The sequence below is a fragment of the Motacilla alba genome, chromosome 4, assembly GCF_015832195.1.
Source record: "Motacilla alba alba isolate MOTALB_02 chromosome 4, Motacilla_alba_V1.0_pri, whole genome shotgun sequence".
Lineage (NCBI taxonomy): Eukaryota > Metazoa > Chordata > Aves > Passeriformes > Motacillidae > Motacilla > Motacilla alba.
Genome location: NC_052019.1, coordinates 2,382,307 through 2,407,939, shown reverse-complemented (window position 1 = coordinate 2,407,939; position 25,633 = coordinate 2,382,307). Strand labels below are relative to the sequence as shown.

General features: G+C 49.4%; 1 protein-coding gene across 1 annotated transcript; it reads right to left on the bottom strand.

Moving 5' to 3' along the window:
- Positions 1 to 9,338: 9,338 nt before the first annotated feature.
- Positions 9,339 to 20,187, bottom strand: LOC119700938 (5-hydroxytryptamine receptor 7-like). Its single transcript, XM_038136662.1, has 3 exons — positions 19,260 to 20,187; positions 17,827 to 18,374; positions 9,339 to 11,091 (listed from the first exon to the last, which is right to left on the bottom strand). Exons 2-3 carry the CDS (start codon positions 18,333 to 18,335, stop codon positions 10,320 to 10,322), a joined length of 1,281 nt encoding a protein of 426 aa, XP_037992590.1. The 5' UTR covers positions 18,336 to 18,374; positions 19,260 to 20,187; the 3' UTR covers positions 9,339 to 10,319.
- Between the last annotated feature and the right edge of the window lie 5,446 nt (positions 20,188 to 25,633).

Below are 25,633 nucleotides of genomic sequence, written 5' to 3'. Positions count from 1 at the left end.
TCTGTTTGGGCAAGGAAATAATTTCCCAACTTTATTTCTCCCCAGCAACTGCAATGGGAGCATTGTGCCATTACCCTAAGCATCAGCAGAAATCTAAAATTAAACATTTCCACCTGTTCCTGTGGTCCATGGAGAGTTGTGAATCCTGATGAAGTGTTTTGGAGATGAGATAAATGAGTGGAGATAAGCTTTGTGTCCAAACACTGCGAGGATTTGGGAATGTATCACTGGCAGGGGCTGTGAAAGGCAAAAGAAGCTCATTTTCTACCCAGTCAGGTCCATATCCTTTTGAGGTGTTCCCTGAAAGAAATTCAAGGAAACATCTGGCCTTTAATGTCTAGCCACCATCCCTTACAGAGTTTAGATCCCAAAGCTCTCCCCTGGCAATGGGCTGTGGGAGGAGACAGCTCTGTCGCGCTGTGATGTGACCCAGGAGAAGAAAAGGAGTGTGGCCACCTCACAGGGCATCAGCTCAGGCCTTTCAGCTCCTTTTCACCCCCCAAATCCCCGCTGCTGTGCTGCCAAAGCCCATTGGGATGTTCTGAACCCCATTCCCAAATGCCTCAACCCAGGAGCAGAAGAGCTGTGGGTCAAAGGTTGGGCTGGTCTCCATGTGAGTTGTGGCAGGAGAAAAGTCAATTTTCACCAATTAATGCCAATTTTTGCATGCGAGGCTGCCAGAAGAATATTTCCCCAGGCCTGACGTGCCTGAAATATCCCCTGCTTTGGGAATATTTATTCCCAAATATATAAATCTTCCCTGTGCTGGGTGGTACCCATATACAGCAGTGGCTGTGCCCAAGGCTTGCTCATCTCTAGGTCTGACCTTTTCACTCATTACAAAATATTATTGGAGCTTCTGCTCCAATTTCAGCTCTTTTTGAGGATTTAGGACACTGGATAATAGAATTTAAACCTAAAAATGGGATGGTGTTGATGTATTGGTTTGCTGATGGTTGAACTGCTTTATTCTTTTCTAGGCCCCAGTGTTGCCAGTAGCTCATCTTTGTTGATGTATTTTCCTTAAAGCTTCTTTAAAAATATATATCAGTGATTTTGACAAGAAAGATCTACACTAAAAAAGGTTTTTACTGTATTTAGGAAAAAAAAAAAAAGCAGAGGTGGGAAGGCTTTACATCACTCTGATTTCAAAAAATCCTCTGGAATTGCTGGATTTTTCTTCCCCTGATCTTTGGTTCTGGCAGCTTTTTCTCACAGGGATATTTTTGCTTTCTCTGTTACATCTCTATTACTCCTGCCATCATTTTTCTAACCACAGACACAGTCCTAGATCCTTTCTCAGAAATGTATTGTGGGGTGTTTGCCTGTTAGAAAACAACCTTGCATTGTGAACTAGTGGGAAATAACTGTTGAAGGGTTTTGGGGCTAAAATCTGATAGTGCCAGAGATTTTCTGATGAGGAAACAGAAAAGATTAAGAAAAGATTCTGATGAGGACCAATTTTCAGAAAAAGAGACCAAGAGAAAAATGCTTTTTTATTATTAAATTACACACTTGATTTCTATTTCCACCATTCTACAGCCCTGGCTTGGTGCTGACAAGGTCTTGAAGTCTCAAATGGTCTTTTCAGCCTTCTCCCAACAATTTTCCACCACACCAGGAGAGCGTTGTGTCCTGAGCTGGCTCTGAGAGCCAAGACTGCTCCAAATCTTATCCCAAGAGCTGTCTAAGGTGTTTCCCCATGGAGTGTTCTGCAGGAAGGCCATGCCCAGGTCAGGAGGCAGGGCTGGGTGAGCCTGGGTGCTCCCCAGTGTGCTGAGCCTTCAGGCTGCATCCCAGAAATGAGATTTCTGAGAAACATCCCTCTGCTTCCACGCAGGATCTGTTCTTGCTCGGGGCTGTTGGCATTTTGATGTCTCTTGAAGATACAGCACAGAAGTGGCTCTTGAGGAGTGACAGCACCAAACTCTGATTAATGTCTCCAAGGAGAGTCAACCAGAATGATTTCCTTTGAGCTGCCTCCACTTCCATATGTAGCCCAGACTTTGCTTGACAATGCTGTAGAAATGTGATGCTTGGAAAAAGCACGGCTTGTTATCAGGAATATTTCCCCTTCAGCCTTTAAGGAGAGATGAAAAAAACCCTCCCAAAGCTCTCTATAAAAGATCCTGGAATGTTAATTCTTAAATTAACAGGTTGAACACTCTCCCACGCCACCCCTACCTGAGGGTTTAAATTCTCATTTAGGAGGCCTGCACACGGCCTGGGGATGGGAAGGAGCGTGGAAATGTGAAGTTAAAAGACTGGTGGAAACCACAGCTTTCACACTCATGACCTCTTATTGCTTCTAATTTACCACGGAACCACAGAATGTCCTGAGCTGGAAGGGACCCACCAGGATCATTGATCCAGCTCCTGGCCCTGCACAGACACCCCAACAATCCCACCCTGGTCACCCCTAGGGGTGGTGTCCAAACTCTCCTGGAACTCTGGCAGCCTCGGGGCTGTGCCCATTCCCTGGGGAGCCTGGGCAGTGCCCAGCACCCTCTGGGGGAAGAACCTTTCCCTGATTTCCAACCTAAACCTCTTCTGGGACAGCTCCAGCCATTCCCTTGGGTTCTGTCACTGTCACAGGGAGCAGAGATCAGAGCTGTCCCTACTCAGAAGGAGCTCCAGACCCCTCAGACTTCTCCAGGCTAAACCAACAAAGAGGCCTCAACCACTCGTGGTATGGCTTCCCCTTTAAACCATTCACCATTTTCATCTTTGGACACTCTCTGACAGCTTCATATCCTCCTTTTTTGTGGCACTGTCCTGGATTTGCCAAGCAAATTGTTTTCTATTTGCCATCTGTGTGGCAGTTGTCTTCTGCTAAGGGGGAAGTTTTCCTTATCTCTTCCACACCCAATCCTTCTTCCAGGGACACATCTGCTGATAACAGGCCATTGAATGTCCCTGCATGGCTGATAAGAACTGCAGCATCCCACTGGGAGATGCTCCACCCAGAGGGAGGAGCCAAGCATTCCTACCTGGATACAATCTGAGATCCTGGGACAGCAGCACAGCTTCTCCACTGGATTCCCAGAGGAGCAGCTGCCTCTTCCACTGGATCTTCAGAGGAAGACTACATCCTTCTACAGGATCCCTGCTCCAGCAGAACCACACCTGACACTGCAGGAGGACTGCAGCCACAATTGCAATTGTTAGGAAAATTAATCCACAAACATCAGAGGTTTGTGTCCAAAAAGGAGACGGAGTCATTTTACTTTATTGGAATAAACTGAGAGGCCATGGGGCATTCCCCTGGAGGACGCAGCCTCCCTTTTTATCCCAATTTCCCATCTGCATTTCCCTTCTCTCTTTCCCCATTGGCTGAGGTCCTTGAGAGGTACAGACTTCCCAGAACACCTGATACCAAAGATTTCCCTCTAATGTATAACCCTCCATTTAAAGTTTTAATTCTTATGGAATTTAGGGGTTTTTCTTCCCCATTGTTTCATCTTTCAATATCTAATTTCATCTATCAGCAAGCCTAAAGTTTATTTGTAAAAGCAATTATCTTTTTCCATTCATCAATCAGTGGAAGCCTTCCCATTGTTTCCTTTCTCTCCTGGTGCTAATTTTATCTTGCAGCAGACCCACAGCTTGTTTGTAAAGACAAATCCACTATTCCTCTCACAATTGGCCTGCTACCAACACGCTGACCCACAGGGGGTCAGGTTGTGTTCTGACTCTGTCAGTGTTGTTTTAGTTTACTGCATTGTTTATTTTATCTTTTTATTTCCTTCCCTAGTAAAGAACTGTTATTCCTGCTCCCATATTTTTGCCTGAGAGCCCCTTAATTTCAAATTTACAGCAATTCAGAGGGAGGGGGTTGACATTTTCCATTTCAGGGGAGGCTCCTGCCTTCCTTAGCAGACACCTGTCTTTCCAAATCAAGACAGGCACCAATTCCCAAAAGGTGGCTGCGGTTCATCTGGACACGTTCACCCCAGCACGCAGCAGCAGCAGCTGCCCAAATCTTTGTCCTGGGAGTGGAACGACCAAGGCATGCACAGTCTGGAAGTGCACAGAGCCATTCAGATTGTCTGCACTGAGCAGAAAAATCCCAGGCTCTGAGCAGAGCCCTCCCGAGCCACGCTCACGATTTACGAGCTCACGGCTGCGTTGTCACACACTGTCACCAAGTGTCTGGCACTTGGCCACTCTCTGCCTCCCTCTTCTCCTAATTGCTGAGTTAACAGACAACTGATCATGCTCGAAGGGTCAGAAATGTGAGGCTGAGAGTGGGAAAGAAGCTGGAAAAGTGGCTCCAAATGAGGCAGATTTTCTCATCACGCAGAAGGAGGTAATTTTCATTGTCTTGAGCAGGTGCTGGGAGTTTCCAGCTACCCCCAAGCAAAGCACATGCTGCAGCCTGTAAAGATTTTGCTTTTTTTAAATGCTAGAGCAGCTCTTTGCCAAGTAGTGCAGCAGCAGAGTCCTGCTGCTGCTGTCCAAGGTCCGTGTGCTTGGTGGGAGGAGCAGGAAAACACCCAGCATGTGTTGGCTGCCCGGATCTGAGCCTGGAAATAGTCTGGGATTAGAGATGGAAAAGTGTTGGGAGAAGGGTGAAAAGACCCTTTGAGACTTCAAAACCTTGTCAGCATAAAGCCAGAGTCTGCACAGTGGCAATAGAAATAAAATACGTAATTTGAATTAATAGCATGGGGCTTGAGAAACAATAAAAAAGTATAAAAAGAATAAATAAATAAATAGTCTGCCCCCCTTGGAGGGGTGGATTCAGCACTTGGATGCTGGAACACAGCAGAGTTAGAACAGAAATCCAGGGAACTTCTAGAGAAGCTGTGGTGGTGGGAACATCTGCTGCCTCTGACAGGGACCACCTCCAGGATGGGTTTTTCGTGCCCTCTCCGGTTTTTGTCCAGCATTCACAGGATGTGGAGCTCACCTGTATTTGTGCTATCCTCCCTCAGACTGGCCCTCGTGGGAGTTTAGGCTGCAGAGAGAGCTCTTGTCCCACCTCCTGAGACACCAAACCATGATGCAGCTCCACCTGAGAGAATCCCAGAATGGTTCGGGTGGGAAGGGACCTTAAAGCTCACCCAGTTCCACACTTGTTTGCCAGGAAGGTCCAGCTTTTCACACATTAAGGCATTTGTATAATACCATCTTTTAGCTCCTGCTCTCTTCTGAAATTGTGTGTTCTACATGGAGGATTTTGTCATTAAAAAAAAAAAAAGAAAAAAAAAAGTGTAATTGCCAGAGCAGAGCTGTCTGCTTCCTTCCCTGGGTGCCAGTGCTGAGAAGAGCTGGAAAATTTTCTTGGAAGTGCTCAAGGCCAGGTTGGATGAGGCTTGGAACAACTTGCTCTAATGGAAGCTGTCCCAGCCTGTGGCAGGGGGTGATCTTTAAGGTTTTTCCAACCTAAATCATCCTGTGATTCTGTGAAATACCCACTTTTTGCCTTAACATGATGTTTTTTAAGCAGTGACCTGCCTGTTCATCTGCTGGCGTTGGGGTGTTGCTTAAGCTCCATCTCAGAGTAATGCACAAGATAGAGCAAAGGAATAGTCAGGCTACTAAAGATCTTGTATAGTGAATATGAAAAACTTGCAGATTAAAATTGCAGTAAAGTAGAGAATAAAGCCCATTTCTTACCTAAGGACACAGGTGGAAAGTGTCTCGTGGCTGCCTTTCAGTTTTATTGAAGACTCAATAAAGCAGCAGCTTCTTCTCATGGCAGGTCGGAGAGCTGTAAATCATCTTGCCAAAAAATTCTGGATGATAAATCGAGTGGGAAATTAGACAGATCATCCAAATCCTAAAATACTGAAGTTGGAAGGGCAGCCTGGAGGCTTCTGAAACTGTGCCATGCTCAAAGCAAAGTCAGGTTCAGCACCAGGTCAGGTTCCTGAAGCTGAGGTTTGAATTAGGCCAAAATCCCCCTCAGTTGCCACCATCAGCTTTCTGCTTGCCCAGCTCAGCAGGGCTCCTGCAGGGCTCTGATGTGGGATTATCCAACCCCAGATGAAAGACTGGGCATTCCCTGTGGAAAACCAGGGGCTTACACTGAGCCTTGCTCAGAAATCATGGATAAACAGGGAATTTCCTGAACTAAACATGGTTTGACGCCTTGAACATAGCAAAGGGTGGGAATGCACACAATCCAGGCTAATAATTTTCCCAAAGTATTTCCCGTTGTTGGAAAATGAACTATGGGTTGAACAGATTTTTATTTCAAAAGGAAAGATGTGGCAAAGGGCTGCAAGATCATAACTAGGCTGGAGAGGGTGAACAGGGCTGATCACTCTTTGTCTTTTTATTCTTGATTTGATTGAAAAAGAAACTATTTTTATATTTTCTTGAGGCAGGGATCAACCAGAGCCTAAAGAGCTCAGCAGGTGGTGTAAAAGAGGGAAGGGAGGCACTTCTTCACCTAAAAAAATAATTAAATCGTGGAACTCTTTACCTCGGGATAACAGAGTGGGGAAAAATTAAACAGAGGGGAAGGCGAGCAGGTGTTGGAGGTTTTTAAACATTGCAAGAGTCCTCCTGGCTCAGCTGAACCTTTAATTGGTGGGACAGGGAAGGATTTCACAAGGATTTTGTTGATCTGGCTCTGTAAGAATCCAGGTCTGTGCTCCAGGTTGGATCATCTTCCAGGCTGACGTGGTTGAGGTTCCTTTGTCCCCAGGAGATGGAGGAGGTGGCAGCACTCCCAAGGGGATAAGGAACAGGGTGGGTTTGCTGAGCTGTCCCTGCACATCTCCAGCTCAGCCTGGTAATCTATCAAGTGCTGGGCTCAGAGTGGGCAGATTCAGGTTTTTTGGGTAGAAAACCAGTATTTTACTACTTGGGCTTTACATCTCTTGCCTGGCTTTGCTCAGTCATTATCAAAACCCTACAAAGCCCCACAGAGGGTTTCTCAAAACTGCCTTTTCTCCCCAGATCTCCCTGCCTGTGTTCCTGTATTTCCCCTGCACAGGGAGTGGAATAAAAAGCTGACTTGAGACCTACTCATTTAATGCCTGAATTAGTTCAATTTTCTCTGCCCGAGGCTCCTCATTTTTTTCCACTGTCTTGCTGCTGGCCTGCTGGGAATCTCATTGTCCACAAAAGTTTCTCTCGTCCTCCTAAATTGATGGTTTTCTCCCCAAGCTCAAATTTTTGCCTAAATATGGACTCTTTCAGGGCTAATTTCTCTTCAGAGTTTGCCTAGGCACACGTGTGTGTGCGCTAAAATCAGTTTCAAAATGGCTCAGATTTATTTTTAAGCCAGGGTGGGTTTTTTTTTTGCAGATGCCAAAAGCATTGATTCCTGTCTGATTAAAAAAAAAAAAAAAAAAAAAAAAACCAACAAAAACCCACGGAGTATTTTCAGCATGATTTAGCAGCTCATCTACAAGGATCTTGACTTGCTTAACGAAATGGTTGGTGCTCACTCGTGTGTGGAAAAGGCTCTGGTGTCTTTGGATGCACATTATTTTATTTAACCCAGACACAATTTAATCTTGGGGAGTTAAAAAGCCAGAGTTTAGGCTGATGTCTCAAAGCTTGAGTCAATCACTACTGGGAAAAGCAGCCTATCTCAGTATTTTTTGGAGCAAAATGTTTTGTTTTAGTGGAGCTGTCATCTTTAAATATTTTTGGATGCAAACTTCTGGAATTGTTTGTGGGAAGGAAGCTTTCCTTTTAAATTTTTCCTTCATATTTTCGTTTTAAGCTGTAGAAGCATTTATCAGGTAAGCCTTGAGTGCAACAAAGCATTCAATTCCAAGTCAAGACAAACACTGATTTTTTTTTTTTTTTGAGACAAATAAACCATTCTGCTCGATTCTTTGCTTAGAAAAAGTTTGGGGTTTGGATCATCCAGAATCCTATCCTTTCTTTTACTTTTTAAATTCTGGAAGAACTCTCAAACCAGAAAAAAAACAGCTATTTGTATGATTTCATTTAAAAAGTGAAACACTTTCATAGGTCTGTTGCAGAATACTTCCAAGGAGTGATAAAAATGCCATCAGAATAAGGTTGTTGAGAGGAATTAAACAACATTATGATTTTTTAAAGCAGTTTAAAAACCCCTAACACAGAAAATAAGTGAAACAATGACCTTAGGCACAGCAATAAATACACTGGAGCAGCACAACCAGATTCTGTTGTGTGCTGGATGTGAAATGAGCTGTCTTGGGGCTCTCCACCCTGCCAAGACAGCCTGAATTAGCAGCTGGTCAGTTTTCATGCAGACAGCTCTGTCAGAAGGGCAGGGAAGGAGCTGGAGGAGCCCAGGGAGGAAATGGGAGCCTGCAGGGGCTTCATGTCCCCGTGGCAGGACAGAAGCTGAGACAGCTGCTGCTGAGATGTTGTGGCAGAGGAGATGCTGGCCTGGAGTGTTTTCTGGGAGAAAAAGGGGTTGGTTTTGTGAAGCAGGTCCTGAGATGGGCAGTCAGAGCGTGCCCTACAGATGTGGTGTGTGGGACTCCAGTCCTTTAGGATCATTCCTGATTAGGTTCTCCTTCAAATCTCTGCCCTGTCTTAAAACATCTCCCTCTGGAGACAGCAGGCAACCTCCCCTGCTCCTCTGTGCAATTCTGAGTCCATCTGTGAGGACAGGAGCTTGGGGAACATCTGGGCACATTGCAGTGTCCAACCTCACAGTCCCGCAGGACATTCCCAGTGGGCTCGAGCCACTTTCCCTGCTGTCACCCACCAGTCCAAACTGGAAATCTCTTTGGGCATCCCTAAAAAAAGCAAGTCTAAGATGAGACACGGTAGAAATGGCTGCTGAGAAGAGGCCAAATGAGAACACAAGACACATTACAGGAGAAATGCTGATTGCTAAGCCAAGCCCTGCCAGCAGTCAGCCAGGAGATCCAACACCCAGCTCGGATATGGAGTGAGGCCTCAGAGTTGCTGGTGGTGCCAGAGGTGAGACTACACCACTCATGCCATATTAAGAAAATCTGGATTAAAAAGAGGACTACAAAGAACATTTCCTGAGCCTCTGAGCAGTCTGACTTTAACAAAAAAACCCAAAGATGTTCAACAAGGACTGGAGCAGACATCAACTACCCTGGAGGTGTCCAAGGCCTGGTTGGATGGGGCTTGGAGCAACTTGGGCTAGTGAAAGGTGTCCCTGCCCGTGGTTTTTAAGATGATTTTTTAAGGTTCCTTCCAACCCAAACTGCACTGGGATTTTGTGATTCTGTGATCAAATGGGCAAAGGTTTGTTGGGCTGCAAGTTTGACACTGCAATGCTGATAATGAGGAAAGACAACTGCAGGAAAGCAAGTCCCACCACCACAAAAAAAAAAGTGAAGAGATGCTTTGAAGTCAGAGAGACCAAAGATTCTACACCAAAATAAGGAAACCAAACCTTTTTTTTTTTTTTCTTTTTTTTTTTAAGAAAAAGATAACATCATTCAGTGTATTTTTTCAAGCTTGCTGGACATCATACTGAAATACCATAAAGCTGTCAGGGAAATTATATGTTTTTTTCCTGTTGTCAACCAAAGCGTGCTTTTATGGAGTCAATTAGCCACAAATGATGAACACACGTCACTTGTCTGGGCATGAATTACAGTACAACCCAATAAACACAACTGGCTTTGCTCTCTGATCATTGCCCTCATGAGCAGGAGGCGTCAAACTTCCCTATCCAACCATAAAGGAAACTCCGTGTTCGATTGTGTTTCACCCTCCAAATTCGTCTCCTTCAAGTGCTGCAGTGCTACAGTGTGGGGGAAAACGGGGTCATTGGTATTTCTGCTCTGACGTGCAAACCTGGACGTGAGCTCAGGGTGTGAAATGCAATTACATCGGGGAAAAGGGCTCGGATAAGCTGGGATGGCACAGGGGCTTGGATGTACAACAGAGCTGCTGTCAGATTCCACAGAGAAGTGCAGCCAGTGTTGTCTTTACACAGGATTTTGTGCTCCCTCCACAGACCTTAGAGCCCTTTTATAAGGTGGAGAGCCCCAGTCTTATCAAGTTTTTAGCGGTTTTTTTCTGTTTGGTTGGTGGGCTGGGAGAGTTTATTTTCTTTTTTTTTACTTTAATTACAGATGGGTAAACTGAGGCACAGAAAGGTGGTGTGACTGGCCCACAGTCGTTGGTAGACCTTGAACCCCCTCCAGGTCTTGCTCCCACCTGGGACAGAGTGAGAAGGAAGGGTTGTTCCCAAAGTTCCCTCCACTTGTTCCCAGGGTGAGGAGCACCGCGGCTCCTCACGGGGCGAGGGAAAGGACCATCACCTTCAGTGGCAATGTCTGGTGGGGCTGGACGGTTCCTGCCAGCCCCTGGGAGGCCAGGGAAGCGAGGAACCCAGCGTGGAGAGGCAGGAGCCGGCGGGTCAGGCACTACAGGATGCACTCGTGCCTCTCCGTGGCTTTCAGGGCCTCGTGCATGCTGGTGGCCGAGAGCCTCCTGTTGATGTTCCTGTACCTGCAGCGCAGCAGGTTCCAGAAAGTAGTCCTCAAATCCCTGTTGAAGAAGGCGTAGATGAGGGGGTTGATGAGGGAGTTGGTGTAGCCCAGCCAGAGCAGAGTCCTCTCCAGCCTCAGGGGCATGCAGCTGCAGCGGATGCCGCAGATGAACGGCCGCGCCGTGGACATCAGGAAGAAGGGCAGCCAGCAAAACGTGAAGGCCCCCACGATGATGCCGAGGGTCCTGGCGGCTTTCTGCTCCCTCTTGAAGATGGAAATGTTCTTGCGGTCCTGGCGGAGCAGCTTGGAGAGCGTGGCGCACTCCTCCACGGCTTTGGTGCGGCGGGAGCTGTGGTGGGCGCGGCTGGAGGCCTCGAGGCAGTAGACGCCCTCGTCCTCGTAGTGCTTGGGGAAGTTCATGAAGCGGTGCTTCTCGGCGCTGACCTTGGCCGCCTTGTAGATGCGGCTGTACATCACCAGCATGACGGCCATGGGGATGTAGAAGGCCACGCCCGTGGAGTAGACGGTGTAGCCAAAGTCCTGGCTGATGAGGCACACCCGCTCCACCGTCACATTCTGGGCCCAGCCGAAGAGGGGAGGGAGGGTGATGGAGGCCGACAGGAGCCACACGATGAAGACCATCTTGGCCATCAGCTTCCCGTTCTGCCTCACGGGGTAGGTCAGCGGCCGTGTGATGCCCAGGTACCTGCGGGAAGGAGGAGTTGTCAGGGGTTAGGAGCGGGCGTTCTGGGGTGGTTTTCACTCCTGATCAGCTGTGAGAGAATTTTGGCCCTCAGAGGGAGCAAGAAATTAATTCACCAAATGAAAATCTCCACAGGCATGGGAGATTTTACAGTCTACTCTTGACTAAACACCACAGTTTATTCCTCACTTTCTTGCAATCACCCCGTGCGTGGAATCACAGAATGGTTTGGGTTGGAAAGACCTTAAAGGCCACCCTTTAAGGATGATGAGCAGGGACACCTTCCACTATCCCAGGTTGCTCCAAGCCCTGACCAGCCTGGCCTAGAACTCTTCCAGGGATGGGGTGTCCATAACATGAGGTGTCATTGAACTGCCGAGTGCAGTCTGAACTCTGCATGATCTCCTGGGGAATAAAAATACTTTAAAAAGCCTCGTTTTCAGGAATAAAAAATGCCTTAAGAATTTTATTTTTCCACCAGAACTATTCTGCACAGAGAACATGCAACAGCTTCCAGCCATGGCACAGAACTCACTCCAGAGTGTTGCCCTTCCCAAGGAGACAGCCAGGAGTTGGGTGGGTGATGCTCGGAGTGATGTGCCACAGGGCTGATTCCAGATGAAAGGAATAACTCTTCGCAGTGTTAAATGGGAATGAGAAGCACTGCAGCCTTCTCTTATTTGCTGGTGAAGAAATACAACCTGCACCTAAGATGGCCCTGGGAGATCAAGAAATAATCTTGCCTTTGGGAAGACTTAAAATGTGTCTGGGTGAGCCCTGCAAGTAAAGCTGGAGAGTGGACGATGCTGTCTGGGGACAGTTTTTGGGCCCCTCATGACAACAAAGCCATTGAAGGGCTGAAGAGTGTCCAGGGAAGGGAATGGAACTGGGGAAGGGTCTGGAGCAGTAGGAATGGCTGAGGGAGCTGGGAAAGGGACTCAGCCTAGAGCAAAGGAGGCTCAAGGGGGACCTTCTGACTCTCCACAACTCCCTGGACGCTGTTGACCTCTGGAAACTCAAATAGGAATGACCCAAGCAGCTGGAGCCATCTGCTCGCTTGCACAGCCGGTAGCTGCCAAAGTGATGGAGTCCAGCTCTCCCTCAAGAGGAAAATGAGTGGAGTTTGGAGTAAGAGATCCCAAAACCACCTGGTGACCCACAGGTTCCCCAATCCTGACCCCTGGGATTAGGAGTTACCTTGTTGTTTTGCCTGAAAGGAGCTGGAGGCTGCACCCACCATCAACTCCTCGTTGTGCCACAGGGTGTAAACGTGAACTATCCTGACTTTTATTGGAGTGGTTTGTGTGATAAAGAAATTGTGTCAACTGTGGGTAAATTAGAATTGTAAAGCAATAAATCGAGGGGGGAGTTGGCTGCTGTCAGCCAACATTCCCCCTGGAAAACATCTGCCTGCTACTCAGCTCCAATCAATCCAGCAAAAACCTCGAGCCACTCATATGGATTTCTGTTCTGTTACAGCCTTTTTGATTCCAATCTCCTGCCGCCAGGAATTTTTAGGCAGGAACACATCATCTCTTAACTGTTCTTGGATGAAAGGTGTCACTCCAGAGGGGCAGTGAGAGCAGCAGCTCTATGAGCACTTTCTGCTGAAAGCTGAACAAAAAAAATGGAAAATATCTGTGGAGAATTTTACCTCTGCTGTATAATTTTTCTCTGACAGTCAGTCTTACTGTGTTAGGAGATTTTCTCTTCCTTGATTATTTTGCTTTTCCAGATCATCCCCTAAGATTAGAAGATGAAAATAAAAAATAAAAAAAAATCTAATTTCTCCTCCCCTCCTGACTGCTAAATCAATTGAGAGACTAAAGCCTTCTCCCCTGCCTCCCTGATAAAATGATTTTTTATTCATTCACTGAGTTGTTCTTAATTTCCTCTGTATTCTTTTTTCTTGAGCTGGCCTTAGTCACAAGAACCAACCAAAATTCTCTATGTTCAGAGAATTCCAGGATGGTTCGGGTTGGATGGAATCTTCAAGATGATCCATTTCCAACCCCCTGCCACGGGCAGGGACACCTTCCACTATCCCAGGTGGCTCCAAGCCCATCCCACCTGGCCTTGGACACTTCCAGGGATGGAATATCCACAGCTTCTCTGGGCATCCCATTCCCTCCTGATGGCCCTTGATGGGGCCAGGCTGGGAGAAAACCCTGCTCTGCTCCTGCAATTCCCAAATGAACACCCCAAAAATCACCCCTCTGGATATCCACGCCAAGAGCTTCGCCAATAAATCCATGCTGAGTTGTGTGCCACCCTCTCTTATGCTATTACCAGGTTTCTTTGGAAGTTGATCCATCAGGGATTTGCTGAAACTTCAAGGAATTTACGCGCTAGCCGCGGGAAACGCTCGGTGGCGAGGTTTAACAAGCAGGCAAAGCTGACACATTTCAGCCGCTGCTGCTGGAGGAAACGGGGCCGTTTTGAGGTCTTTGTAATAATTCTGAAACGAGCAGGGAGCCCTCAAAATAGGGCAGCGTTTACAGGAGGCACGGTGGTGCTGACAGGCGGTGGAATTCGAGTGGAATTCTCTCCCTTTGAAATTTTTTAGTTTTTCTCTGTGTGTGTGTGTTTAGGGTAATCAGGTAACAAAAGGCAATTCCCAGGATTTGCAGGCACTCGGTGTGGATTTGCAGGGCCCCCCTCCTTGCTGAGCTGATGGTGCAGCCACTCAAGCCAGGTGCAATGAATTCCTGCCACATTCCTGATCCTGCAGATGCCAGCCCCTTTGGCTGTGGGGTGGGAGATCTGCCCCAGGCTAGGCTGCACCAGCAAACCCCATGGATGAGCCAATTCAGAGTGTTTGTTTGGAATGGGTTGGGTTGGGTTGGTTAAGTCCCATCCAGTTCCACACCTAGGGCAGGGACACCTTCCACTGTCCCAGGGTGCTCCAAGCCCTGTCCAGCCTGGCCTTGGACACTGCCAGGGATCCAGGGGCAGCCACAGCTTCTCTGGGCACCCTGTGCCAGGGCTCAGCACCCTCACAGGGAACAATTCCTTCCCAATCTCCCACCTAACCCTTGTCCTGTCTTTACATTTCCTGATGGAAAGTCCCTCTGTGGCTTCCCTGTAGGCCCCCTTCAATTTTTGGATCATTATGCTGGGGATTAAATAACAAAAACAACCCAAACCTCCCCGAGGTTCCCCCTTTCTCCATCCTGCAGCTGGTGAACTGGGAAAAGGTGAATCTCCACTCCAATCACACTGGGGGACAAATGAGCCCAGAATTAGGGCTCAGAATTAGGGTTTCCTTGACCCCACAGTTTTACCTCGATGCCATGCATCCTCTGCAGCCAAAATAAGCTCCTTCCCTGATTTCCAAGCTGATGCCATTCCTGCCCCATCCTGCTGAAGGAGAGGAGGAAACAAAAGGCAGCTGGAGGCTGCTGAAGTGCCCTAAATCAGAGCTGGTGGAGCATCCCAGGGATCCATCCCAGTTACAGAGCAGGGATCTACCCAGCCTGGGCAACATTTGGATGAGGGACATGGGAAAGGTAATCCAGCAAAATGCTGTGCAGTTTTCATCCCACTGACTTTGGGGAGGCATCCTTTCACTGAGGGTGACCCCAATTGGGAGTGCATAATCTGATTTTGGGTGGAAAATACTCGTCAGGGACAGGGGAGAGCCCCAGCAGAGCTGCCTGGGAAATGGATGGAGAGTTTTTTATCTCCACCAGGGATGCCAGAAGTGATGTGTGGGCTTTGGGGAGCTCCTTTTGTCAGCTTCTTGGCATTTTTATGGAGAATTTCATCAAAGCTGAGCAGCCAAAAGAGGGGATTTTTTTGTTGGTGGTTTGTTTTTGGTTTGTGACATTAAAAAATCTGCAACATTGGCAGGCTTTTACATAAGGAAAATATAGGAGGAAGATGGATGCTTCCAGCATTTTTCTTTTCTGATTTCAAAGGAAATCAATCAAATCTCGCTTCAGACAAGATTAGTTCTACCAGCTTCAATCGAGAGGCTTTTAGGAAGCCCTTGGCATTAATAATCAATAACAGCAGCCTACATTTTAATAGTCCTCATCATCCTGGGCAAACCAAGTAGCTTTTCTATCTAAGCTAAGCAAAATATTGAGGACACTTCAGCCATCAATAAAAGCAGGGTCTCCTCCTTGGCAGGAACAGGCCTGACAGTGCTGACCAAGTTGGATTCAGGACAGAACCAGAGGAAATATTTCTATTTCTGAGAAACACCCGGCCTTTTCATCTTCTTCCTCACAGGAGGAAGAGCTGGTCCCCATCACTGGGGGAGGTTTGGGTTGATGCCTCACTGAGATAACAATTTAATCTCTTTTGGAGCAGGTTTTTCAGGGATTCTGCAAGCTCAGCTCTCCTCATGCTTTTGGGTTTTGGTTGTATCAGCAAAAAAATTGAGAATTGCGCTTTTGGAGGTGTTTCCATCAAGAGTAAAATGAAAAATCCTGCCTGTCCCAGACTCAGGGGGGAAGTGGAGATCCAGGCATGATCCTGGATCCTCAGTCCACCTCCACACACTGCCTGAGCATGCTGGGTGGATGTGGAGCAGTGATGCTGCACAGGATGCTTGAGAAACTGCCCTGGAATGGTTCACACAACTCCCAGCCCATTCCTGGGATTCCTTGAGTCCCCTCCTCCTCTAATATTCACCAGAGAACATCCCAGTAATTCCCATTCCCTCCTCAAGCCCCAGCACAGACTGACCCGACAAGCCCCCTCCACTTGCAGGTTGTCTTCCTCCCACACAGAGCCAGGTGGGCACAGCTGGGGGGATGGTCCAGCCTTTTCCCTCTGCTCAATCCTCGCTGGTTTTCTCCTTTCCCAGCTGGAAATATTCCAGACAGCTGCCCTGCAACCACTCAACTTCCCCATCAGGCCTGGGGAGTGGTGAGGATGAAGTTTTGGGAACAAAACTGGTCATGGTGCAGTTCCTGCGCCCACACATGAGGGACAAGCCCAGGCCAGAAAATTCAGGCCCTTTGACAACCTCTTGGGACACAGCTTTTCCCTCCCTCCTTGCCAGGAAGGACAAAGTGACATCAAACTCAGGATGGTGTCCCTGGATATGGATCTGCTCCCTGGAGCAGTGACACTGGATGGGAGGGACGTGATGGAGGAGTGGAATCCATGGCAAGGATTTCTGGGGAAAGATCTCTCCTGTTTGTGTGTGCGTTTGGAAAAGTCCTGCTCCAAGGGATGGGATGAGGTGGGCTGGGATTGGTTGGTTGGGAAAGGAGGGGAAGGAAATGGGAAGAGAAGGGGAAGAGGAAAAAAGGGGAAGGGAAGAAGGAGGAAGGAAAAAGGAAAGGAAAAAAAAGGGAAAAGGAACATGTATCAGGTTTTGGGGGACTTGGCGTGGGGAGAATTGTTGACATGCTTGGCCAAGGAAAAATGAAAGGGGAAAGGGAAAAAGAGAAAAGAGAAAAAGGAAAATTGGAAAAAGGGGAAAGGGGGAAAAGGAAAAGGAAAAGGAAAAGGAAAAGGAAAAGGAAAAGGAAAAGGAAAAGGAATATTTCAAGCAAAGCCAGTCTGGTTAGTGTGTAGCCACTTCCCTGCTCCTCACCCACTGGGAGGAAGCACTGACACATTTCATTCCTGCATTTCATCCCTTCCCTCTCACAGAGTCAGGCTCCTGCCAGCTCTGAGCACACCTGCTTTTTTTTTTTTTTTTTTTTCCCAACAGGAAAATTATTAAAATAAAGCAAGTTCAGCAGAAGAGCTGAACCCTGCCTGTGGCCTGGCAGGGCTTTTCTGTCCACCAGCAGCTCTGAGCTGCCCAGGGCCGTGGATCTGCAGCTCCCAGGGGAGCAGTGGTGGTGGGGATGAAGGCTTTGGAGCAGGACTCACTGCTGGCTTGCCTTGGGGGGTGATGTCAAGCAGCAGCAGGATTTTTTTCTGTCCTTTCTGCTTTGTCACCCGCTGTCACACCTGCAGAGGTGAGCGGGGAGGTGGCACAGCTGAAAGGGCACATCTCAGATGTGGGATGTGTCCCTTCCCTGAGCTGCTGCTCCCAAAGCAGCCCAGCCCAGCAGTGCCAGCTCAGCCCAAAGCGACCCCCGAGAAGGCAGCACACGTCAGCCCCGGCCACCGGCTCGTCAGCGCCATGGCCCCGATGACGCAGCTGCTAAAATTAGAGCCACCAAGGTGCTGACTTGTCCAAGCCTGGCCACTCTGCCAGGCAGGCTTAGCTTTTCCCTCCCAGCTCCAGGTGTGGGAGGTGAAGCCAGCAAATCCTCACAAATGCTCTCACTGAGCTAAACCGGGGGGTTTGGGATCTTGGGATGTGGTGTGGGGAGCTGCTGACATCCCTGACATCCTTAGCCAAGGCACCAGTCCAGGGAGCAATACAAAATCCCACAGGATTGGCTCCAGAAGCCCTGGAACCTGGATTTCCAAAGTGCACCTGTTTTTTGGGATTTTTTTTATTTCTTGAATGGTTTCATGGCCCAGGCACCTTCCATGGAGAAGGTCAGGTGCTGTTCCTCAGGAACAATGAGAAGCAGCTGCCAAAAGGGGGAAGACTAAGGAAGGAACTCAGGGAAGTAACTTGAGAAAACACCCTGAGCCCAGCTCTTCCAAAGGGAACGAGGCACTGAACTCCCACAGAAAACCCCCATCACCTGCACAAAACACCTCCAGGAGCACGGATCCGACCAGGAACACGATCCTTACATCCCCCAACCTCCCGAAACACCCCGAATATCCGAGTCCACCTGAGCACGGCGCGCCGACCCGGCCCTGCCTTACCTGTCCACGCTGATGATGCACAAGGTCATGATGGAGGCCGTGCAGCACATCACATCCATGGCGATGAACACATTGCAGAACACCTTCCCAAAGAGCCACTCGCCCCCCACCAGGTCCGTGATGGTGACAAAGGGCATGACGGCGAAGGCCACCGACAGGTCGGCGGCGGCCAGGGACACCACCAGGTAGTTGGAGGGCTGCCGGAGCTTCTTGACGATGCACACGGAGATGATGACCAGCCCGTTGCCGGCGATGGTTGTGAGGATGATGATGGAGAGCACGGCCCCGATGACGACCTTCTCGGTGTCCCCATAGAGCAGGATCTCCTCGCCGCAGTCGGTGCCGTTGGTGAGGTTGGAGGGCGGCAGCTCGGGCTCGGCTGGGGCGGGGGGTTCCTCAGTCATGAATGGATTCGGGAGCGCTTCCCGAGCCGGCCTCTGCTGCTCTGCGCTGTCCACCAAGAGAAGGTGCTGCTCCAGAAACCTCCTGGGGCCGGCCCTCAGCAGCATGCTCCGAGCTCGCCACCAGCGCTCCCCCAGCAGTGACACCTCCAGTGACAAACCAGAACATCTTGTCACAAGCAGGGCGAAGAAAATCGAATATCCCCTCATCCTCTCGCCCACCGTCACCACCCCCCTCCACCCCTCTGAGCTCTCGCTGCGGCTGCATCTCACGTGCTCGGCAGGAAGCCGCTTCCCAAGTCTCCTTAAGGACACGCATTTTGCCGGGGGATGCTTGGAGGAAGCCGCTCTCCACTTGGGAAGGAGCACGGGCTGCCTGCAACATCTCCCTGGCCATCCATGTGCTTTCCCAGCTGAGAGAACGGATGGTGGATCGTGATTCCCTGCCGAGCTGTGCCTGCTGCTGTTGCACTTCTCCTCTGCATCCATACATTTAATCCCTTGCAGAGCCTCCTCTGTGCATGCGACAACACGAGCCACAGCACCAGCGTGGGCACAGCCCCCGCCGGCCGCGTCCCCTGCCCGTGGCACACGCAAACTTCCAAGCCGGGACCGCAAACCCCCGCTCCTGGCATGCGGTGGCCACGCTCGGGCTGTCAGTAGCCACGGGGCGGCAGCGGGAGCGGATCGGTGGCATGCGGCACCCCGGGGTGCCACGCACAGCCCAGGCGTTCCCGGAGCCTGAGCATCAGCACCGCGCTCAGCAGAGAGGCTCGGAGTGCTCCCACCCCCGGCATTCCACCCCTGCCAGTGTTTCCCGGCCATCCACAGGGAAACTTCAGGGCAGGGCTCACCCCTGGATGCTCCGAGCATCGCGCACAAACCTGCATCCTCTTTTTTTATTGTTGTTGTTGTTTTGTTCCAAACCCCATTTTCCCCCTTGAAGTTTTGTTTCAATCCCAGCCGGATCGCGGCCCCTTCCTCCCCTTTGCAGCATCCCCCGGCTGCCGCCATCGGGGGTCCCGGAGTTACCTGTGCCGAGGGGGTGAGACATCCTCCAGGCGAGCCCCTGCGAGCTCCGGGCAGGCGAGGAAGCAGAGAGCCACCCCCGGAGCATCCTTCTCCCCTCCCCGCCTCGCCGGTCCCTCCTACCGCCCTCCCCTCGCCTCTGCCGGGCAGGGACCCAGATGGTCCCCGGCTGCCTCGGAGCCCCAGGGAGGAGCAAAGAGCGGGGCGGGGGGGTCCGGGCTGGCTCCTGCAGCGATGGGAGGGAGCGTGCGAGGATCTGGAGGGAAAGGCTGGAAGTTGAGGAGATGCCTTGGAGCGCTGAGAGGCAGGAGGAGCAGCCTGGAGCCCAGCAAGGAGGGCAGGCACAGGGAAAGGCGCCCGTCCCCGTGATTTTTTTTTTAAAGGATTATTTTAAAGGAGAGGGTTTCTTCCCTCGTTCCATGCATTTTTGTCGTAGTGGGTGCTTCAGCTCCGAGCTGAGGAGCTGCAAACAGCCAGGGAGAGGCAGATCCCTAAAGATGAGCCTTTCCGAATCCTAGGAAAACTGCAGCAGAGACTATTAAAAAACCCAAAACAAACGGGAAAGCACATGGAGAGATCCACATCCACTTCCCACCAACCATGGGGACTCCGGAGCTGGGATCACTCTGATATTTCCACCCAGGGCATCGGATGTCAGTCCCAGTTTGCTCCTCCTGGGGTGGAAGATGAGGGGCAGAGCCATCTTCCACACTGGAGGGTCGTTCCCTTTGGGAATTCAGCCCCTCTGCTGCCCTCCCGGGGGGATGGGAAGTGCGGGGCCCATCCTGCATCCCTCGGGATGGGTTCGGAGGGGAGAGCTGCGGGGATGCGGCTCTGGAGCTGTCGGCAGGCTCGGGAAGCGATTCCCGACGCTCTGCCCGAGCTCGAGGTGGGAATCTCATCCCAGGACTGTGCGGACACCCAGGAGGGCTGAGCCTGGGAAAAACACCTTTCAATCTCACTGATGCCAAGCACTGCGTTACCTCCGGGCAGGGATTTTTTGGGGCAGATGTTCCCGCGGGTGGAAAAAAAAAAAAGTAAAAAAAACCCCAGTGCATCTGCAAGGAAAGCGCCGGGGAGCTAAACCAGGGCTGTTAAAGCTGTGCTTAACGCTGGGGTTCCTCCTTTGCTGCTCCAGTATCGCAGCGTGTGTGGGAGGCTGGTGAAAATAGCTTCCTCGCCAGGCCAGGACGTGCTGGAGGAGCTCCGGGATTTTTTTCCCTTTTTTTTTTTTCCATGACAGGTGGGTTTTTTCCCGGCCCTTCCAGAGCTGTGACGAGCCAGGGTGGGATGGGGCTGATGCACAAACCCTGCAGGGTCCGGGGAGGGGGAATTCACTCAGATTTACCAAATACACCTGGAATTTCGGAGGAGGAAAAGGGGGAATCTGCAGAACTCCCTGCTGCGGGAACCGCCGGATTCTGCAGCCTCCAAACCCAGACAAATTCAGCCAAGGAGAAAAACACCCCCTAAGGACCAGCTCAGGCAGCCTGGGGCCAGATGCCTGGAGAATTTCAGGGAAACGATCTGTGCCTGAGCCACAGATCTGCTCCCAGCCCTGGGAGAGGGGTTTCAGGGAGGATACAGGGTAGGGGACAGCCTGGAGGGTTTTTTTAGCCTGGAGGGGTTTATTCCAGCTTCCCTGGAGAGGTTTTTCCAGCTTCCCTGGAGGGTTTTTTTTCAGCCTGGAGAGGTTTTTCCAGCTTCCCTGGAGGGTTTTTTTCAGCCTGGAGGGGTTTATTCCAGCTTCCCTGGAGGGTTTTTTTCAGCCTGGAGGGGTTTTTCCAGCTTCCCTGGAGGGTTTTTTTCAGCCTGGAGAGGTTTTTCCAGCTTTCCTGGAGGGGTTTTTCCAGCTTCCCTGGAGGGGTTTATTCCAGCTTCCCTGGAGGGGTTTATTCCAGCTTCCCTGGAGGGGTTTATTCCAGCTTCCCTGGAGGGGTTTTTTTCAGCCTGGAAAGGTTTTTCCAGCTTCCCTGGAGGCTGCTTTTGGGAGAACACCACATCAAGGAGCTCCTGTGCACTAAGGAGAGACAGGGAAGGATTTTTCCCTCTCGAGGCATCGTTTAGAAGCAGCTGGTTCATGCACCAAGGTTCAGTTCATGTCCTGGCAGAGAGGAAGGAAGGGGAAAAGGTGATTTTAGAGGTGAGGACTTTCCTGGGCTTCCTTTGCTCTGCCCTTCCAGGACTTTTGGCAGAGCCTCAAAATCCTGCAGGAGCTCCAGGGAGCAGAACTGACCCCACTCTGTCTCATCCCAGCCCCATTTCTGTAGGACACAACCCACAGCTTTTCCCTTTCAGACCTCCTGCAGGTCTGGGAACTCCAGAGGGGAGTTTTCCCCCCGTTTTTCCAGGGAAATGAGCTGCTCTCGTAATTTGGGGAGCAAAAACCGGGGCAGAAAGTCACTCCCAGCTCATGGGACACTCACCAAGCAGCCAGAGGGCACATTCTTTGCTTGGGTTGGTTTTGGGGAGGACAGAAAGGAAAATGCCGATTTTCATGTGAAGAAATAATTAAAATAATTATTGTTCTTCTGGCTAAAACCCTCGGTGCAGCATTTCTCCAGCCCCGGGCCACGGTGACCTTGCTGAGACACTGCTTCTGGGGCGAGCTGGGAAGCACTAATTGCATTTAATGTCAATTAAGGGGAGGAAATGGCCAGCGTGCCTCAGCTCAGCACTCACTGGAGCTTTCTGCCTTTGGCTGCGTGGAAAATGCCAATCACTTGTTTTTAGAATTTTAAAAGTTTAATAGTAATAAAATTGTTATAAAAATAGTGATATAATTAGAGTAATAAAAATTTGGACAATTGAGATTAGGACCATACGAGACAATAAAAACAAAGAGTTACAGACAGTCCGGGTACCTCTTTGTGGGCAAAATGAGCCCAAAGTTAACAGAGGATTAACCCCTAAAAGCAACAGCCTGTTGCATATTCACACACCTCATCCGTGATGCATCAATGCCATTCAAACAAAGGATTCTGTCTGCTCAGTGCCAGCTTCTTCCTCTGAGTCCTGACTCAGTCAGGACCTGGCTCAGACCTCAGTCCTGGCTCTTCAGGGCTGAGCAAGGCGGGGAGAAGTTACTTTCTTCTAATCAAGGAACAATAAATTCTTTTTTCTCTGAAAGATTTCGGTGTCCTGTGGCTGCTATCTCAGCGAGAGTCCTCTCTTTAAAAAAAAAAGTATCTTACATATCATAGTTTCTATTTTAACATTATGTTATAACCTCAAACTATATTTAACACACTACTTAAGAAAATGAAAACAGCACAACTTTCTAACATAACCCATGCAATATTCATTTTCATATTTGCAAAAAGCCAATCCTAAAATCCGCATTTTTCACAGCTGAGAGGACAGCACAGGTTTGGAGGAGCAGGGATGATGCTGGAGTGAGGTGGGATGAACCCCAAGGAGGATTATCCGTGCCAAACAAAGCCAGGAAGCAGAAATCACAAAATCAAAAGTTTCCTGCGCCTGCAGCAGGGGAGGGGCCACCAAAATCCTCCCAGCACTTCAGGAAGGCAGTGCCCAGATCTGTTACTCCATTTTCACGTACAAATGGCTATTTTATTAACAATTAATTGCTAATACTGAGCCCTATTAAGTCTAATGGCGAGGTATTAATATGCAAATTTGGAGAAATCTCATTAAGTGCGAGGTGTTTCCAGGTCCAGCATCTTCCCTGCAGCACAGATGTTGACATTTCTCCCTCCCAGCAGGCAGAGCCTGCCCAGATGGATGAAATGAATCCCTTGGCACTTTTAAGGAGCACCTGGAAGGGAGGGTTTTACCTGCAGGGAAATTCGGGATGAGCACTCCTGGGGTGTCCAGACCTTCTCTGTAGGTGCCCCGGTGCTGCTCCCATGGCTGTGATCAGGAATAACAAAATCCGAGGTGTTTTAGTGACCCAAATCCCATCCCCTTCTCTCCATGGCCCTCTCCTGCTTTCCCTCGGAGGCTCTCCCAAAACCAGCCCTGATGAGCATCAAGGAACATCTCCCTGGGATCACCCAGAAAACACAAATTAAGTGTGAATGTGGTACCCAAGAGAGGGTTGGATCTCCCAGACACGAATCCCTTGCCTTGGGGTCCAATCCCATCCCCTTGGGATGGAATTTAACCATTTACCTGTAATTTAAAACTCGGAGAGAGGATTTTGGGGGTTTTTTTTTCTTATTGATCCTGCCTAAAATAGAAAAATGTAATAAAATCAAACTTTTTGGTTGTGGTGCCCAAGAGAGAGTTGGATCTCCCAGACATGAATCCCTTGCCTTGGGGTCCAATCCCATCCCCTTGGGATGGAATTTAACCATTTACCTGTAATTTAAAACTCGGAGAGAGGAATTTGGGGTGTTTTTTTTTTTCTTATTGGTCCTGCCTAAAATAGAAAAAAAAAATTAATAAAATGAAACTTTTTGTTGTTTTTACAGGCTCCCAATGCATTTTGCTGTTTGAGCAGGTGGGGAACAATTGGAAATGTCAGAGGAAAACGCTGTCCAAAGGAGACATTATTAATAATTCATTCCCAATAATTCATCTCCAAAAGGTGGATTTGCTGAAGTGTTTTAATCCTGTTCCGTGCAGCCACACTCCCTCTGCTGGAGCCTGCACAGACAACAGGCAGCTTTTAGAGGAGATTGACAAATTTTGGTTACCTGGGAGGGCTCTCAGGGGTTTCTCCTTTCTCCATCAGGGCAAGAGGTGCCCACAGCCTCCTCCCGATGTCCTGCACAGCTGGGACTGCCCTGGGGAGATGGGGATGAGCTGGAGGGGACATTTGGGGATGAGGAGGCGGAAGAGAAGCCCCTGACAGCCAACTTTTGGCTGCAAGCCCCTCCTGTCCACCCTTAAGGTGCCCTTGGTGGGTGCCAAAAGGATTTCCAGAGGGGCTGGTGAGGTTAGGGGAAAAAAAGCCCCAAAAACCTGAAATGGGAAAGAGTGAAAAAAAAAAAAAAAAGTGATTTAGGTGAAGTCTCCAACACAAAGCCCTCAGCCCTGCAGCTCTGGCTTGAGGCTGTACTCTGCCATTTGCCAGATTTTTATTGGTGATTTTATTTGTTAATCTCAGTGCTGGTGATTTATTCAAGTGATGGAAGAGCAGCTTTTCCTGCTGCTGCTCTCCCACCCACCTTTCCCAAAGGTTTGGGAAGAGTCTGGTTTCAGATACGTGCAGTAAGAGAACAGATTTATTTTGGGGGCTCAGATGAAAATAGCTCCCCTTTGGTGCCTGGGGAAAAACCTGGAGGCTCAGGGGGGACCTTGTGGCTCTGCACAGCTCCTGCCAGGAGGGGACAGCCAGGGGGGTCGGGCTCTGCTCCCAGGGAACAGGGACAGGAGGAGAGGGAACGGCCTCAGGCTGGGCCAGGGGAGGGGCAGGTTGGATATTTGGGAACATTTCTTCATGGAAAGGGTTGGCACAGCTTCCCAGGGCAGTTTGGAGTCCCCATCCCTGGAGGGATTTAAAGCCAGGTGGACGTGGCACTTGGGGATGTGGTCAGTGGTGGCCTTGGCAGTGCTGGGGGAATGGATGATCCCAGAGGGCTTTTCCACCCTAAATAATCCTGTGATCCTGTAACTCCTGACCCTCCCCAGCAGGCATGCAGAGCAAACCCTCCTGGCCAAACCCTTCCTAAAGCACAGCAGGACAGGTCCCCGTGGAGCAGCAGGAGGAGGGGACATCACTGCAGGACATCAAGGCCAGCCTAGAGCTGGGAGAAGGAGCTGGCAGGGCTCTGTCCCCCTTGGAGAAAACCACTCCATGAAAACCTTTTCTGGCAAAATTCTTTTGGTGCCTGGCTTTGGGCAGAAGTTACTGTATTTGTGTTGCCCCCAGATGAGGGAAGGAATGCTGAATCTGACTCCATGTGCTCAGAAGGCTGATTTATTATTTTAAGATACTATATTATGTCAAAGAATACTAAACTAAACTATACTAAAGAATACAGAAAGGACACTTACAGAAGGCTGAAAAGATAATAATGAAAACTCCTGACTCTCTCCAGAGTCCTGACACAGCTGTGCACTGGTTGGCCAAAGAGTGAAAACAACTCACATGAAACCAATGGAACAATCACCTGTGGGTGAACAATCTCCAAACACATTCCAAAGGAGCACAACACAGGAGAAGCAAATGAGATCAGAATTGTTTTCCTTTTTCTCTGAGGCTTCTCAGCTTCCCAGGAGGAGAATCCTGGGCAAAGGGATTTTTCAGAGTGTGAATGCGACACATTCAAAAACAAGAAGTTTTTGCTTGAAAGCAACGCCCTGGAAGTGTAAAAGGCCAGGTTGGACAAAAAAAAAAATATTAAAATGAAAAAAAAAATGCCTCCAGGTTGCACAGGGCTTGGAGCAACCTGAGCTAGTGGGAGGTG